Here is a 13,742-nt window from a genome sequence, read left to right on the forward strand (position 1 = left end):
TGCAGCATCTGGATGCCCAAAATCGTTCAGCCCCAGTGTATGGTGCGCAGCACACCTCCCCAGGGAAAGGCTAAGATTTGCTTTGGCACCCTGTGCTGAGATGAGCAGAAATCTACTGGTGAGAATCAGGACGTGTTGGTGGGAGAGGGCGTTGTGAAAGCGATGACGGAGAGGTGCAGGAATCCCAGGGAAAGCTTGGTGCGGTGAGAAGTCAGCCGGCCGGTGCAGTTTTTCCCTCGCACTTGCGTAAGATGACGTAAGGTGACACAGAGCTTAACTGTGATCGGTCCTGTTTTGGTGTTAATTACCAGTGACTGCATTGCGTTTGATACAATTAGAGGAGTGTAAAACAGGCCCACAATTAAGTCTGATTTTGATCTTAGCAGCTTCAGACAATATAAATGCAAATACCATTTGAGACCAGTTCAAGTGTTTTTAACAGTGTTGCTCAAAAAGGAGAGCACAGTAGTCAGTGGTCAGTCAGAACAAGAGAATATGACCTACTTTCATTTCAAAACCAAAACACTGGTCACAGAGGCCTTACTGCATACTTAAGTTTAGTCTGCATCTTTCCTGTGTACTAAATCAGGTGAATGCGATATCCTCACCTTTATTTGGGAAGGAAAACTCATTCAAAAATACTGTGCACTTGATCCTTATTTGAAGCTAAATCCTTTTGAACTTTCACGGGGGGGGGGGGGGAGGGAAAGTACAGTTCTTTCCACTTGGATCTATGTATTGCCAAGCAAAGCTGTGCTTGATAGGAAAGGCATATGCTGTATTATGAAGGCTGTAGCGAAGAGCAGCCTTTGTCACCTGTACTCAGCCACTGAGTTATTAAGAGAACTTTGGACTGTGTTACACAGAGAAAAAGATAAAAATAGGGTGTCTGACGCATGCATCCCATGTCACACGCCAGGAAACGGAATCATTATACCACCGAGTACAGTATTCCAGAGCATTCGTGGAAAATATGCATGGATGTGAATGTGCAAGATCTTTCCTCACCAAGAAAACTACTCAGTTCCCCTTTCACCCTGTCCCATTTTACATGTCTTGTTGAATATTCCCCTTACCTGCTGACAAGTCAACAGCCTAGAGTACCGCAGCCCTGCTTTGCTTCCACTGCTCCTCTCATTGCCTTGCTGAACAGTGGGACAGCAGTTCCACTCTCCTATATTTTGAGGGAGCCACAAAATATTCTTGATGTTCCAGCTGAGTGTAAGCAAAATGCTCCTTGTTTTCCAGACACCTACAGCATGCTGAGAACTCCCAAAGCTCAACACTGTCTGTCACAGAAATCATGGGCTCGGTGCATACTCTAAAATTAGTCATCCACAGTCGGTGCCCCTTTAAATAGTAATCTTTGCATCATTTTCTTTTATTGCTTCTGTTGGCATACCTGATTATGTGACACAATATAAAAGTAAATAATGTGATGCAATGGGTAAAAGTGAAAGGGAAATACATGTCAGAAATCAGATACCTCCTGCCGCAGACTACAACATAAAACTTGAGGTGACATGAATGTGGATTTTTCCTGTTTTGAGGGTGGTAAAAGCCACTGTATAGTGATTACATTAGTCTTTCTGGATGTTTTGACAGTTCCAAGCTCTTGGAAACTCATGTTTGTTCAGTGCTGTAGTCACTACTTGTCTTCAGGTGCAAAAGTAGCTGTCAGGGAGCAAGTAACTGTGCGTAATGGATCCAAAGCAAATCCCAGCACAACTGTATCATAGAATCATAGACTGGTTTGGGTTGGAAGGGACCTAAAGCTCATCCAGTTCTAACCCCCTGCCATGGGCAGGGACATCTTCCACCAGACCAGGTTGTTCAAAGCCCTGTCCAACCTGGCCTCGTATGTATGCCAAGGCCTTTAAAAAAAACCCAAACATAAATTTAGTTTGAAGATCACAGCCCTTAAAAACCAATGCAAAACATGCATCTGAGATCTTATTATTTATTTTCCAGCATGCGAACACTAATTGTGGAAAGGAAGGTGTGCAAAACTGAGGACTTTGGGTGTACGATTGCCTCCTGATAGGAAACCTGTGGGAAAAGCTCAAGCTGAGACTCAGCAGTAGGTTATGAGATACAGCAGCAGCTGAGTTCAGATTTAAAGATAAAGCCTGAAATAGCAGAACCCAATGCAAGACCAACATTTATTTACCCCTTTGCCTGGATTCAGTAAAACATATGGGTACCTTGGTGTGCAATTCTGCTTTTGCTGAATTGGGGTTTGAGTTACTCGCTAGTCTATTTTTACTTTTTAAGCGGCCTTGTAATTCAATATGTGTTTGTTTTAATTTTACACTCTCCATAAAAAGCACCATCCATGACGAGTTGGAGAAGTGACCGCTGTTAATACATAGAAATTTAATCATCTGGTGTGTCACACTGTCTTACTTCCCTGCAAACCTGCATGCCTCTCTTGATCAAAAATACCCCACAACACCTTGTGTCTCTTCTGTAACCTCATCTTTGCCATTGAGGGTCTGGAGATGCCAAGGCACGCTGAGATCAGACCAGGCTGAATCCAGGTCACCCTGCGAGGTGGGGGGACAGGGTGGTGATGAGTAGGACAGAGGTTTCCCTGTGCTGCCGGCTGTGATCACCTGCTGGCTGTGATCACCTTATGGGGGTTAAAGCCAGAAAACCCTCTTTTTGCAGTGTAGCACCGGTGTTGATGTCAAGGGTTGTAGGAGGCGTGTGTTCTGTGTGGGGCTGAACTGAGGCTTGTAGCCCATGGCACCCTGCTGAAGGCAGCGTGCATGCTTGGCTCTGCTTTTCTCTCTCCACTGTTTTGCCAATACCGCAGATTTTCAAATTGCCTCTAATGTGTTTTCAATTTGACGATGCTGGTTTGGAACCCCCCCCCTGTATCATATCACAACCCCGGGCACTGAGCTGCCTTTGTGTGGTGTCTCAGCAATGTAGAGCTGATAAAATACTGTGGTGCTGGAAATGAGTCTCCTCTTGCTGTCCCTGCGTCCTGCCAATATCCATGTGCTTTAGGTAAGGATGTAAAACTTGCTGCACCAAATCAAATAAATTAGATCACTTCTGTTTTTCTCCTTGCTCTTCTCACAGAACTGTGGGATGAAAAATCTGCAATGCACCCAGTTAGTGATGGAAGATGTGTCTATGTACTTCCTTGCTCATACACTGGTCATTGTAGTATCTGAAACATTGCCTTTAGGCATTCCTGTTGCCATCAGCATGTCTGATAGCAGTGGGAAGGCTTAGTGCCTGTGTTTGCACCCACCAGAATCTTGCAGTGCTCAAGGAGCAAAAGTGACTTTTTTGCTGTCAAATGGTAAAACACCCTGGAGAGATAGTTCTTAAGTTACTGTGAAGCCACAAATTACTTTATAAGATTTAAGGAGAGTAAAAGCAAGCAAAACACAAATACCAACAACATATGATGTGGGTTTCACCACTTGCTTTCAGCTTTATTTAGCTTTGAACTTGCATGCACCATACATCAAAAATGTTGCTACTCATCAAATTATGGTCAGTGGTCTAATCTTGATCTCTCAGATTAGTGATGGTGCAGCAATAGTGTATAACTCATGGCCAAATCCATGTGAGCTGTTCACAGAGGAAACTAAACCTGAAATGCAGTGAGCAGGTTCACTCTCTGATGGCGCATCTCCTGGGACAGACACTGTTCCCAGGCTCCCCTTTCCTATAGTTGCTGGATCCTCCCTTCCCTTTCCCTGGGATGAGGCTTTGTAGCTAACTACTGCAAGATAACTGTATTTGTGAGACTCATTTCCCCACGTCAGGCAGCAGCGTTAAGCAGAGGTTGGAGCTCTCTCCAGAGAGCTCCACCCGTGGTCTCCTTTGCAGCAGTGTGAACCCAGAGTAGCTTCTTCAGAAGATTGTGGGGATGAGGTCAGGCTTTGCTACTGCTCCCTCCCCAGCCTGTGGCAGAAATAACTCTTGTTGTCATCAGCGTGGCCACTGTAACATGGATGAGGTTCAAGTCAGGCCCAGTAGCTTCAATGAGATTTTTGTGCGATTATAACAAGAATTTGACACACATGGTGAGCTACTAGTTGTGTATATGTGATCTGTCTCCACACTGTCCCAGAAGGTATTTACCAGCATAAAAATCAGTTAATGAGGGGACATGTCATGAGCAGCAGCCTGCTGCTACATGAGGGATGACCCAGGAAGCTCAGGGATGGATGAGCTATGTGTCCTTTCCACTTGCAAACGCCATTGGTCTTGCCACCCTCAGTACCGGGAGGGAACATTGAGTTCATTGTGTTTTTTTGCTGAACACCACAGCAGAATTAATGCAGAGTGTTCTGTGGATGTGGCAGGAATGCTCACAAGCTCACCCCATCTAAAGTGCCTAAGGTCCTTTAGGATAATGAGACATTTTCTGAGTGCGCCTTTTTATTGTACCAATATTACATTACAGGAAAAATGGAAGGGGGGAACTTAACACATAGCACCTGTCACAAGTTCTCTCCTTGAATTAGGCTCTCCTGCTTATAAAAATTTAATTGATTCCTAGCAGTTTATGTGCATGGTGCTCAGTGGGCGTTTTCTGTTCTCTTGCCAGCTACATGGTTACTTAGAAAGCGAGCCGCTCACGCTACAGCTGTTCATTGGGACTGCAGACGACCGCCTGCTGCGACCCCATGCTTTCTACCAGGTTCATCGAATCACTGGGAAGACTGTTTCCACCACCAGCCACGAAACAATACTTTCCAACACCAAAGTCCTGGAAATTCCTCTTCTTCCAGAGAACAACATGAGAGCAATGTAAGACCCAGGCACCATATCCGAATCCTAGCAGTTTCCTCTTGGTTATCTCCCTTGATTTCTTCTGTGTTGTTTTGAGGGGGTTTTGTACACAATTTTCCTTTTCCTATATTTTTTTATGTATGTGTTAAAGTTCTTTCAGTAATAGTAGGTTTTTTGCAACTTTGCCAGGACAAATTGCCCCTATTCAGCTTAACAACTAAAAGGAGTTTACAAATATTTATGACAACTGATTGCTTTCATTCTAAAGTTTCAGCCAATGTGCCTATTTGCCATTTAAAATAAGTATCTCAGTTACCAAGCTGTAAATATCTCCTACCTCAGCTCCTGCATTTAGTTTCTAAATATGACACCTCTTGCTCCTATACGCACTAGCACAAGGAACAGGGCCTATTAAAATTTATCTTTGGATGTCAAAGGAAACTCTTAGCATTTCCGAGTACCCTAGAGTATTTTTTTAGACTTATAAATCCCCTCTTATTTCTTACGTAATAAAAATCAGCAGTATTTTTCATTACATCTGTGTAGAAGCAAAGTTTCTAAAACTAAGAAGACGAGTAAAGGTGATTCATTTTACAGACTGAAGTTATTAAACTGGGGTAAGTTGAGTCCTATGCAGAAAAACAGGCAGGGATGTCTTAGGATCTCTGAATTGGTGGGAGTCTGAATGATAGTAAGGGTTTTGTAGGTCCATTACACATAGGTATATTTCATTATAGGATTCAATATATAACAGTTCAAATATCACTCTGTGTGTGACCTACATGAAAGCCTCCACATTGTTTAATCTCGTCCTTTCTGCCCGCTTTGTTCAGATGCTCTCAGCCCTTATCTGAGTTGTCTTCTTCCTCACTGAAATGATCCTAGTGCTTACCTGAAGTGTCCACCTTGGGAGGAATTTGTGTGTGCTTGAATGCATGTATGGCTCTCACTGCATGTATAAATGTGAATGTATTCATACTTATATATAGATACATGCACCTTTGTGTGCATATCTAGGGAGATAGAAAGGTAAGTAGGCAGATAGACAGCAGGCAAGCAGGAAATCCTGGCCCCACCAAACTGAATACCACGGGAAGATCCCAGGGAGCTCACTAAAATCACAATTTTACTCCTTGTTATTCATACAGTTTTCCACGCCTTAACAAAGTGAAAAATGGTGTCAGACACCTGAAGTCCTTCCACACATAGTGGTTATTAAAAGCTGGTTTGCAGTGTCATGTACAACATGCCCTGGAGCACCTCATGTAAATAAGAAGAGCTAGAATGTGTTTAGCTGCATTGCCAGCTGGGCTTAGGGTGATCACTCAAGACCTGAGGACTTCTTGTCAGTGCACTGCGTTAAAAGTCATGACAAGCCTGCAGAATTATTGGCCTCGTTTGCTGTTGTCCTAAGCTGGCACAACTCCGTTGAGGTTATTGAAATTCCACTAATTTGTATGCACACCATATTTGTTTGGCCTTTTATTTATGCAGTTTCAGTCACATTTTTGGCCGCCTAGGAGTATTATTGCTGGTTCAATCATCTTTCTCCCTAGAATAAAGGTAGTTACACAGTTTGGGAGCCAAGCTGAATATTTTCATGATATGCGTGCCAGATCGTAGTAGAGCTCTCTCAAGAACCACAAACAATGCTTTGGCATATGTACGCCTTAAACGTCAGTAGTCTAAAACCTCATGTAGCACTAACAATGAGTTGAAATCTGGAGCCAAGGACTTTTCTCACACATGCTTTATGTATTCAGGCCTTAATTCAGTGAAACCCTGAAGCTCATCTGCACATTTAAACTTTTGTACATTTAGTTACTCCCACTGACTTCAGATTTTAATGTCCATGACTTTACAAGCCTGAATTTAAATACTGCTTCTCCTCTGAACTTTACTGTTTCTGAACTAATTGTCATTAAGTATCTTTATTTTACAAATGTTGCTATGGGAGAGAGAATATTGAGAAGCACACTGTTTATTCCGTATGTCATGCATCTTTGTGTAGAATTTTGACTTGGTACAAGTATTCTGTAATTCTTATGGCTTCACCTGCTAACATGTTTGGTTTTGAGAAGCTTTAATACTTTTATTAGTTTCTTTGATTGTATCAGCAAGGGCCTTTTTGTTATTCTGAAATGCGTATTTTAGAAAAAATGCAGATCAAAACCATGCTGCCATAGTTCTTGTTTGCAGTTTGCTTCAGAACAGAGCTTCAAAGGTCTGGAGGGGGAATTAAACTCTTTGAATGCAAAATAAAATTAAACTATGCATATTCAGTGTAATAAAATGCATGCCAGAGACCAGTACCCAGAAGAAATTGCCATGTAGGCTTTGTAGTCATGGCCAACACAGAGGTATTTTTGCAGTGGGTTTTTCAGGGTGTATGTTTATGTATCTTTTGTTCTGGGAACTCTCTCTATTGAAATTTGCATTGACAAAAATCCTGACTTCTGAACGCATCCAGAAAAAAACAAAGTTAAAAGAAAGGAGAGAGAGGTCAGAAACAGTAATAGTTCTAGCTGATGAAAAGCATATTTTTCCCCTAGTGTGAAGGGAGGACTCTAAGTTTAGGTTTTTTTTCAAGCAGAGCTTCAGCTCATCACTCAGTTTGGAAGTATTTCCAACTTACTCAGATGCAGACGAATTGACAGTAGAACTGACCTTGGAAAGAGGTGTGCTCATTAATAAGCATTTTCAGGACTTTGCCCTAGAATAAAAATGATGTCAGATTTTTATCCAGATTAGCTGTAACGAGTAAAATTGTAAGTAAGCCTGTGGTTTAGGTTAGTAACACTTTGTGTGTCTCTGTCTCATCCAGTTGACTTTTTAGTCTTGTTTCTTTGGGCTTTGGTTAATCTGTAAGCTCCATTCTTACAGGATGTGTTGGGGAGGAAGAATCTTTTAGATTTTCTTCCTCTGGGAGCTGAAGTAATATCCAAAATTCATGTGTCTAACAGCAGCCACTACCTTTTACTACAGATAACCCCAACTTAGATACCTGTGGGTGCAACAACTAGACTTAACAAAGTCTGATATGTTCAGCCTGGCCCTTGGGTCATGCCTGGCTCAGATTTTAAGAATGTATGAGAGAGGGAAGATACTGCAGGTTCATATCTTCCTGAAGTCTACTTGAAATGAAGTTAATTACTCTGTGTTTCTTCTTGGATAGCATTGACTGTGCTGGGATATTAAAGCTCAGAAACTCGGACATCGAGCTGCGCAAGGGGGAGACAGATATTGGTCGGAAGAACACGCGTGTGCGGCTGGTCTTCAGGGTTCACATTCCACAAGCCAATGGCAGGACCCTCTCCTTGCAAGTAGCCTCCAACCCCATTGAGTGCTGTAAGTAGCAACAAACATCCTTATTCTTGGCACTGTGCCAGACCACATGCCATCATTGTCCACTGGCATGCTATACACTGATTTTACTTTACCTGTCTAGTCAGTGAAGCTGGATTTTCTTTTCAGAAGCACATGGTTTCTGTTGAAGAGTAAATACCTGTGTCTTAGAACAAAAAGCATAGCTTTGTGCATTGATTTTTATAGGAAACAATGCACTTTAACCTAAAGTAGAGGGCACTTTAACTAACAGTAGACCTGGGAGTGACAAAGCTCTTTTTTTTTCTTTTTGGTGACTCCCTGTCACATAAGCAACTGCTGTAGGAGTTTTGGAAAACAGCGATCATGTCCTGTTAATTCTCTTGTCTCTCCATCATGAAGCAAAAACCAGCAAATGAAACCCCAACCCTTTTGATGAGGAGCTAGCAGTATAGTAAAGCTGACACACTGGCACAAGCTGCTTGCGGCTTCAGAAAACCTCCAGAAACAAGGTTTCCGCACTGGGATCTCTTTGATTGAGCAGACTGCTTTTCATCAGATACACTGGAGCACCCTCCAAAGACACCTAGATCATTCTTGCTTCGCAAGCTTCCTCAGCCTCCCACACACAAAACAAAACCTATTTGGTTTGTGCAGCTTTAACACTCCAGCAGAAGTGGTGAAAACTGAATTTCAGTCCAAGCCCTAATGCTAATTTGTTCAGCTGGATGGACTGAGACAGGTTTTTAAGGTTTTGTTTGATTACATAAAGTAGATATTTCTGATGCCAACAGGGTAGGGGTTGACTTAGCATCTGGCAGGTATGTTGGGGGTGAGCTCTAGGTGGGAGAGCAGGGAACATAGGAAGGAAGGCTTGACCATCCCTATCTCCATACATGCTAGAAGGTTGTGTCTGCACTTGTCCACGCATCATTGCCAGGCTAGAGTCCCACACAACATGTCTGGCAGTATTTCAGCTCTTGGAGACATGGGTCATTAATAGTGAGGCTGCTGGAAAGAACAACCCTGCATTCCTCTTGCAAAAGCAGTGGCATTGGTGTCATACTTTTAGACCAGTGACAGTACTCCTTCCTTTTGCTTGGGTAGCACCACTGCCCCTCTAGTAGTCTGAGTCTGCAAGAGAAGCAGAAATCATAGGAAAGGGTAGTACTGTTAGACAAACAGTGATAGCTTCTCTCCTTCACTGACATTCATTTAGATAAACAAATGAGCATTGGCAATGGGAAGGGACTTATATTAATGTAAGCCTAGTTATTTATGAAGAATAGCAGAGCTGCCTTATCTGTAGGAATATATAGGTGTAGGAATAGGAAGGTGTATTTCTTATCAGGTAGACTGGCAGAAAGCCCTGTCTTATGTCCAGAATATATATGAAATGAATAATTTCCCCTTTGTTTCTTATTCAAGGGCAAGTTCTAGGCTAACAGGCAAAGTAAGAATATGTGATGAGTCATGATTCCATCCTGGTCCTGTTGAAGTTAATGAGAGCTTTTTGATTGCTATATAGCAGGATAAGGCACAAACTGAATACATCCTGAGCTGGTCAGTGCAAAGGTGCCAAGCTCAGAAAGACACTAAATATGAAGTTTGGATTCGTATCAGTGAACTGCAGTTCTGAGGGTTGTGTAATGAGCAAAAGCATGGTACATTCCTACTGGAGGAGTGGAAAACAGGAGAAAAAATAAGGGCTAGTGTTATTTCCAGTGCAGAATGTGGAACAAGCTGAGGTCAAAAACTTCATACATCTCTTAGTGCATGTGACACCAGGAGGAACCATGTAATCTGGATAAAATGTCACGTCATTCCTTGAAGCGCAGCCATGCTCACTCTGTGTCCCAGTTGGGGGGGGGACAAAATACGTGCCACGAGAATACCAGATCCTGTTTGCATGGATCCACGTGTGCTTTGGCCCTCAAGTTCTGATGGAAATATGCTCTCTAAACTGTGAGCTTCTGCCAGACTGTGATACACATGGCTGCTGCTGCTGCTGCTGCAGGACAGTTTGCAGCATTGACAATACAGTGTATAGTGACCGAAGCACATTTTGGGCATGGATGGTCTCTCTTGTCACGTGTTTCTTATAAACACATTGCACATATAGATAACATAAAATAAAATTATTTAGAAGAACTTAATTTCATTAAAAATGCCTTTTTGATATGTTACAGATGAAGCTAAGTTTTAAAACACCTTTGTGAGGCTTTTGAATCTGTACTGCTATGTTTGATAACCCTATTGTTTATGATCAAGGCATTTGAAAACCAACTGTATTTCCTGCAATCTTTCTGACCTTTCTTTGTTTCTATATCAAAGTGAGCTTATCTTATGAGGGTAGGCATTAGGTTACTTAATAATGCAGTATTTACTTATTTGTGTGTGTGTGTGATTGTGTTTGCTGTTCCACTGTTTTTTTTAATCTCCTTTATAACTCTCCAGCTCAGAGATCTGCCCAAGAACTGCCTCTGGTGGAGAAGCAAAGTACAGACAGCTTTCCTGTTATTGGAGGGAAGAAAATGATACTGACTGGCCATAACTTTCTGCAAGATTCCAAAGTCATCTTCGTGGAGAAAGCACCAGGTATGTCTTTTCAATCTAGACTCCAGTCTGCCTTTTTTCCTCAGTTTTAAAATCTCTGCCAAATGATGAAAGCATAAATATGGTAATGACATTTTCTTCTGCACATAATATGTTTTCCATGTCACAGGGCAAAGCTGTGAAAGCAATCCGAGCTGTGCCTTATGCTGAGCTTTCACACTAAGGCAGGTGTAGTTACAGGTAGACAATAGTGACATTGAAAGTCAATGTTTAGCATTTGTTTCTGTAGCAAACTGTGGCTGTACCCTGTAAGATCTGTGAAAGGAGTTCAAAGCCTCTAAATGGCATGTCCCCATAAAACCTGCAAGATGGTACATCATGCTAAATCTCTGTAATTTGTGGAAGAGGGAGCGGTGCTGCTGCTGGTGGAGTGTGTGTACATACCTGTATTTCCTTCTGTGGCATTCAAGACTGGTGGCATTTACAAGCTGATGTCTGAGGAGGGCTTGCAGTGCACGTGCTTTCATTTGAAGGGTGTTTCTGGCTTACTTGGAGGACTAGAGGAGGACTGGACACAACTGACACCTCCTTACTCAGTGCTGCTTCCTCAGTGCATTGGTGTTGGGGCTGTTCCTCCTGGGAAAAGGTTCCAGGCCAGGCAAGCATCATGGAGTGGGAGCTGGGGCTGGAGCAGGAGGTGTGTGCACAAGTGGTGGGGTGTGTGCAGGAGCAGTAGGTCACAGGGTGAAAGTGCATAACGCGAATGCCCCTCGTGGGAAAAGGTGGTAGGAGCGGAGCTGTGAGTCAAAGTCAGGCTCTGAAACGAGATCGTTGCAGGTAGTTTTGAGTCTTGTTTTGGAAAGGGTTTCCGTGGTGCTGGCACAAGCCACGGATTCTTCAGCTGCCAGCTGAAACCCCCCTGAACTTTAAACAGTCCTGGGAGCTCCTCAGGCCGCCAGCATTGGCTTTGACACTGAGCCCATTTAACCCTTCATTTCCATGAGGTTCTCACACAATTCTCCTCCCCGTGGCCCCTACCAGCAGCACAGGAAGCAGAAAGAGGTGCCAGGGTGAGCAGGGGAGTTTATGGAGGGAAAGGCATCTGAGTCTTTGGGCTCAGTGAGCTCAGAGGAAGAGCAGAAGAATTTGCTGAAGTTCACCAGCAGAGTCCTGGTTTGGTGAGGTTTCAGTCACCGTAAGTGCACATGGGGCAGAGGTGACTGAGAGCCAGTCAGCACCATTCCTGTGACCCCCAAGTACTACACGGTTGGGCTGTGGCTGTGAGATTAGCAGATCACTGTTTTTGTTTCTTATGAAGTTTAAACAAAAAAAGGAAAGAAGGTGGTATTGCAATTAAAATTATCTGAACTCTGCTCTGCATGGCATGAGGGGAGGGAAGAATGTGACTATTTTATATTTAAACTTCCTTTGCTGCAGAGAAGTGGGTTAGTATGACATGTTAGGAGCAAAGTCCTCGATCTGTCTGATTACAGGAAGGAAATCATGTTAATGTGTGCTTTCCTTCAGATGTACTTTCTCTCCTCTTCCTTTATTAAGTTGAAGAAAGATTATGATGGTGATGTTGCTCACCCACCAGCAGGTAGCACAGTGTGGATTTGGATACTGTTGCCCTTAGGACTAAGTACGCCAAATGCAGATGTTCACTCTATAGTTTTAAATTACAAAAATGCAAAATAGAGCCAGTCTTGTATTTCTTAACCAGACAGATACCTCCCTTGAGCAAAAGGAATTTGAAGCTGCCCAAAGACAGCATAAAGATAGAAAATAATTTATATAAGTGACATTTTCTTAACATTGTGAAAAAGATGGAGTGCACTGCTGCACACACTGTATGTACTGATGAGGGAGATAGGACTTGCCTGTCACCCTGAAAAACTCTTGGGTATATGGGTTGACAGGATGGACCAGAAGTCAGTCAGTGAGCTGCTATCATTGAAGAATAATCAAAATCATTAAGCCAGTATTGAAAGGTCTGATTCGAAACTGACCTGCCTGGTTTTAGTAGTCTAATGGTAGATTTGTTGCAGTTGCAGGGCAATACTGACTCAGGGAGTTACAATGCAGAGAGAGTTACAATGCAGAGTCGAGAGTGTTCAGTATCTGCGGGAGATGCAGTTGTGTCACTAGGGATGGCACACAAAAATCTAAGTTGCTGGCTGATCCAGGATGAGCAATTTCTAAGGCTTCTGTGATGAGTTATGGGCTACACTGGCAAACACAGCTCAGTGCATTAAAAGCAACCAAGCACGATGCATCGCTGTCTTAGTGGCAGACTGCTCCAGCTCCATTTTTGAGCAGGGTATTTAATGTCAAATGAGCAAGCATTAGCAACCTTCACTTTTGTAAATCAGCACAGTGTTTCTTTTCCTTTCAGCTGTTGTACATCTATTAAAGTAGGTCAAGAACTGGAACACCAGCATAGTTTCTTTTTCTCTTAGAAAGCTAGTTATGAACTTCTGTGATTAGCTGGAGACGTTCATTAGTTTTGCTGCTTTTGTTTTTGATTTCGAAATGTTAATCACGTTCCTAGTGGGTAGCAGCCAAACACAGCTATTACAAATAGATCATAGGAATCCCTGCACTCATGAAGAGAATATATCTTTTATATAAAATTTAAACATTATACTGCATGAGCTCATGTCTTCAGTCCCCACTCAGGCAGAGTCCCCAAACCAGAAGGCAGTCTCTGGAAGCTCATCTAATTCATGCTAGTCTGCATACTTAATTGGTTAATGCAGAGTTTGAAAACACTTCTTGTTTGCTCTATTCCCTCTCCTTTCTGTCTTAATAATTTCTTTAAGTCTGCTGAGTGCATAGTGGCCCACTGAAGATTTTTCCAAGCACAAGTCCCAAACTCTTCATCTTCAGGGCTAGCCTTCAGCTGTTCTGGTCTTTGGAGGAATGGCATTATCCTGGCCTCCTTGCGTGGGGAGTCAGTCTGTGTAGTGACTCATACAAGAGGGAATCCCTGAAGAATGATCAAATCAATCCTTCAGCCAGGGAGGCAGCAGCTTGGTGCTTTCAGCTTAACCCCTTACTGCCTGCTCTTTAGCAGAGAAGCATATGAAACAGAACAGAAG

General features: G+C 42.8%; 1 protein-coding gene across 7 annotated transcripts in view; it reads left to right on the forward strand.

The window, feature by feature from the left end:
• The window catches only part of NFATC1 (nuclear factor of activated T cells 1), a 116,236-nt gene that overhangs the window by 41,553 nt on the left and 60,941 nt on the right, over positions 1-13,742 (forward strand). For all 7 annotated transcript variants that reach the window (XM_034066791.1, XM_034066887.1, XM_034066970.1 and 4 more), the window contains exons 4-6: positions 4,577-4,779; positions 7,937-8,109; positions 10,543-10,683. In XM_034066791.1, the coding sequence (XP_033922682.1) occupies positions 4,577-4,779; positions 7,937-8,109; positions 10,543-10,683 (517 nt within the window). The remainder of the gene's footprint in view (positions 1-4,576; positions 4,780-7,936; positions 8,110-10,542; positions 10,684-13,742) is intronic.

This window comes from Melopsittacus undulatus, chromosome 1 (assembly GCF_012275295.1).
Source record: "Melopsittacus undulatus isolate bMelUnd1 chromosome 1, bMelUnd1.mat.Z, whole genome shotgun sequence".
Classification (NCBI taxonomy): domain Eukaryota; kingdom Metazoa; phylum Chordata; class Aves; order Psittaciformes; family Psittaculidae; genus Melopsittacus; species Melopsittacus undulatus.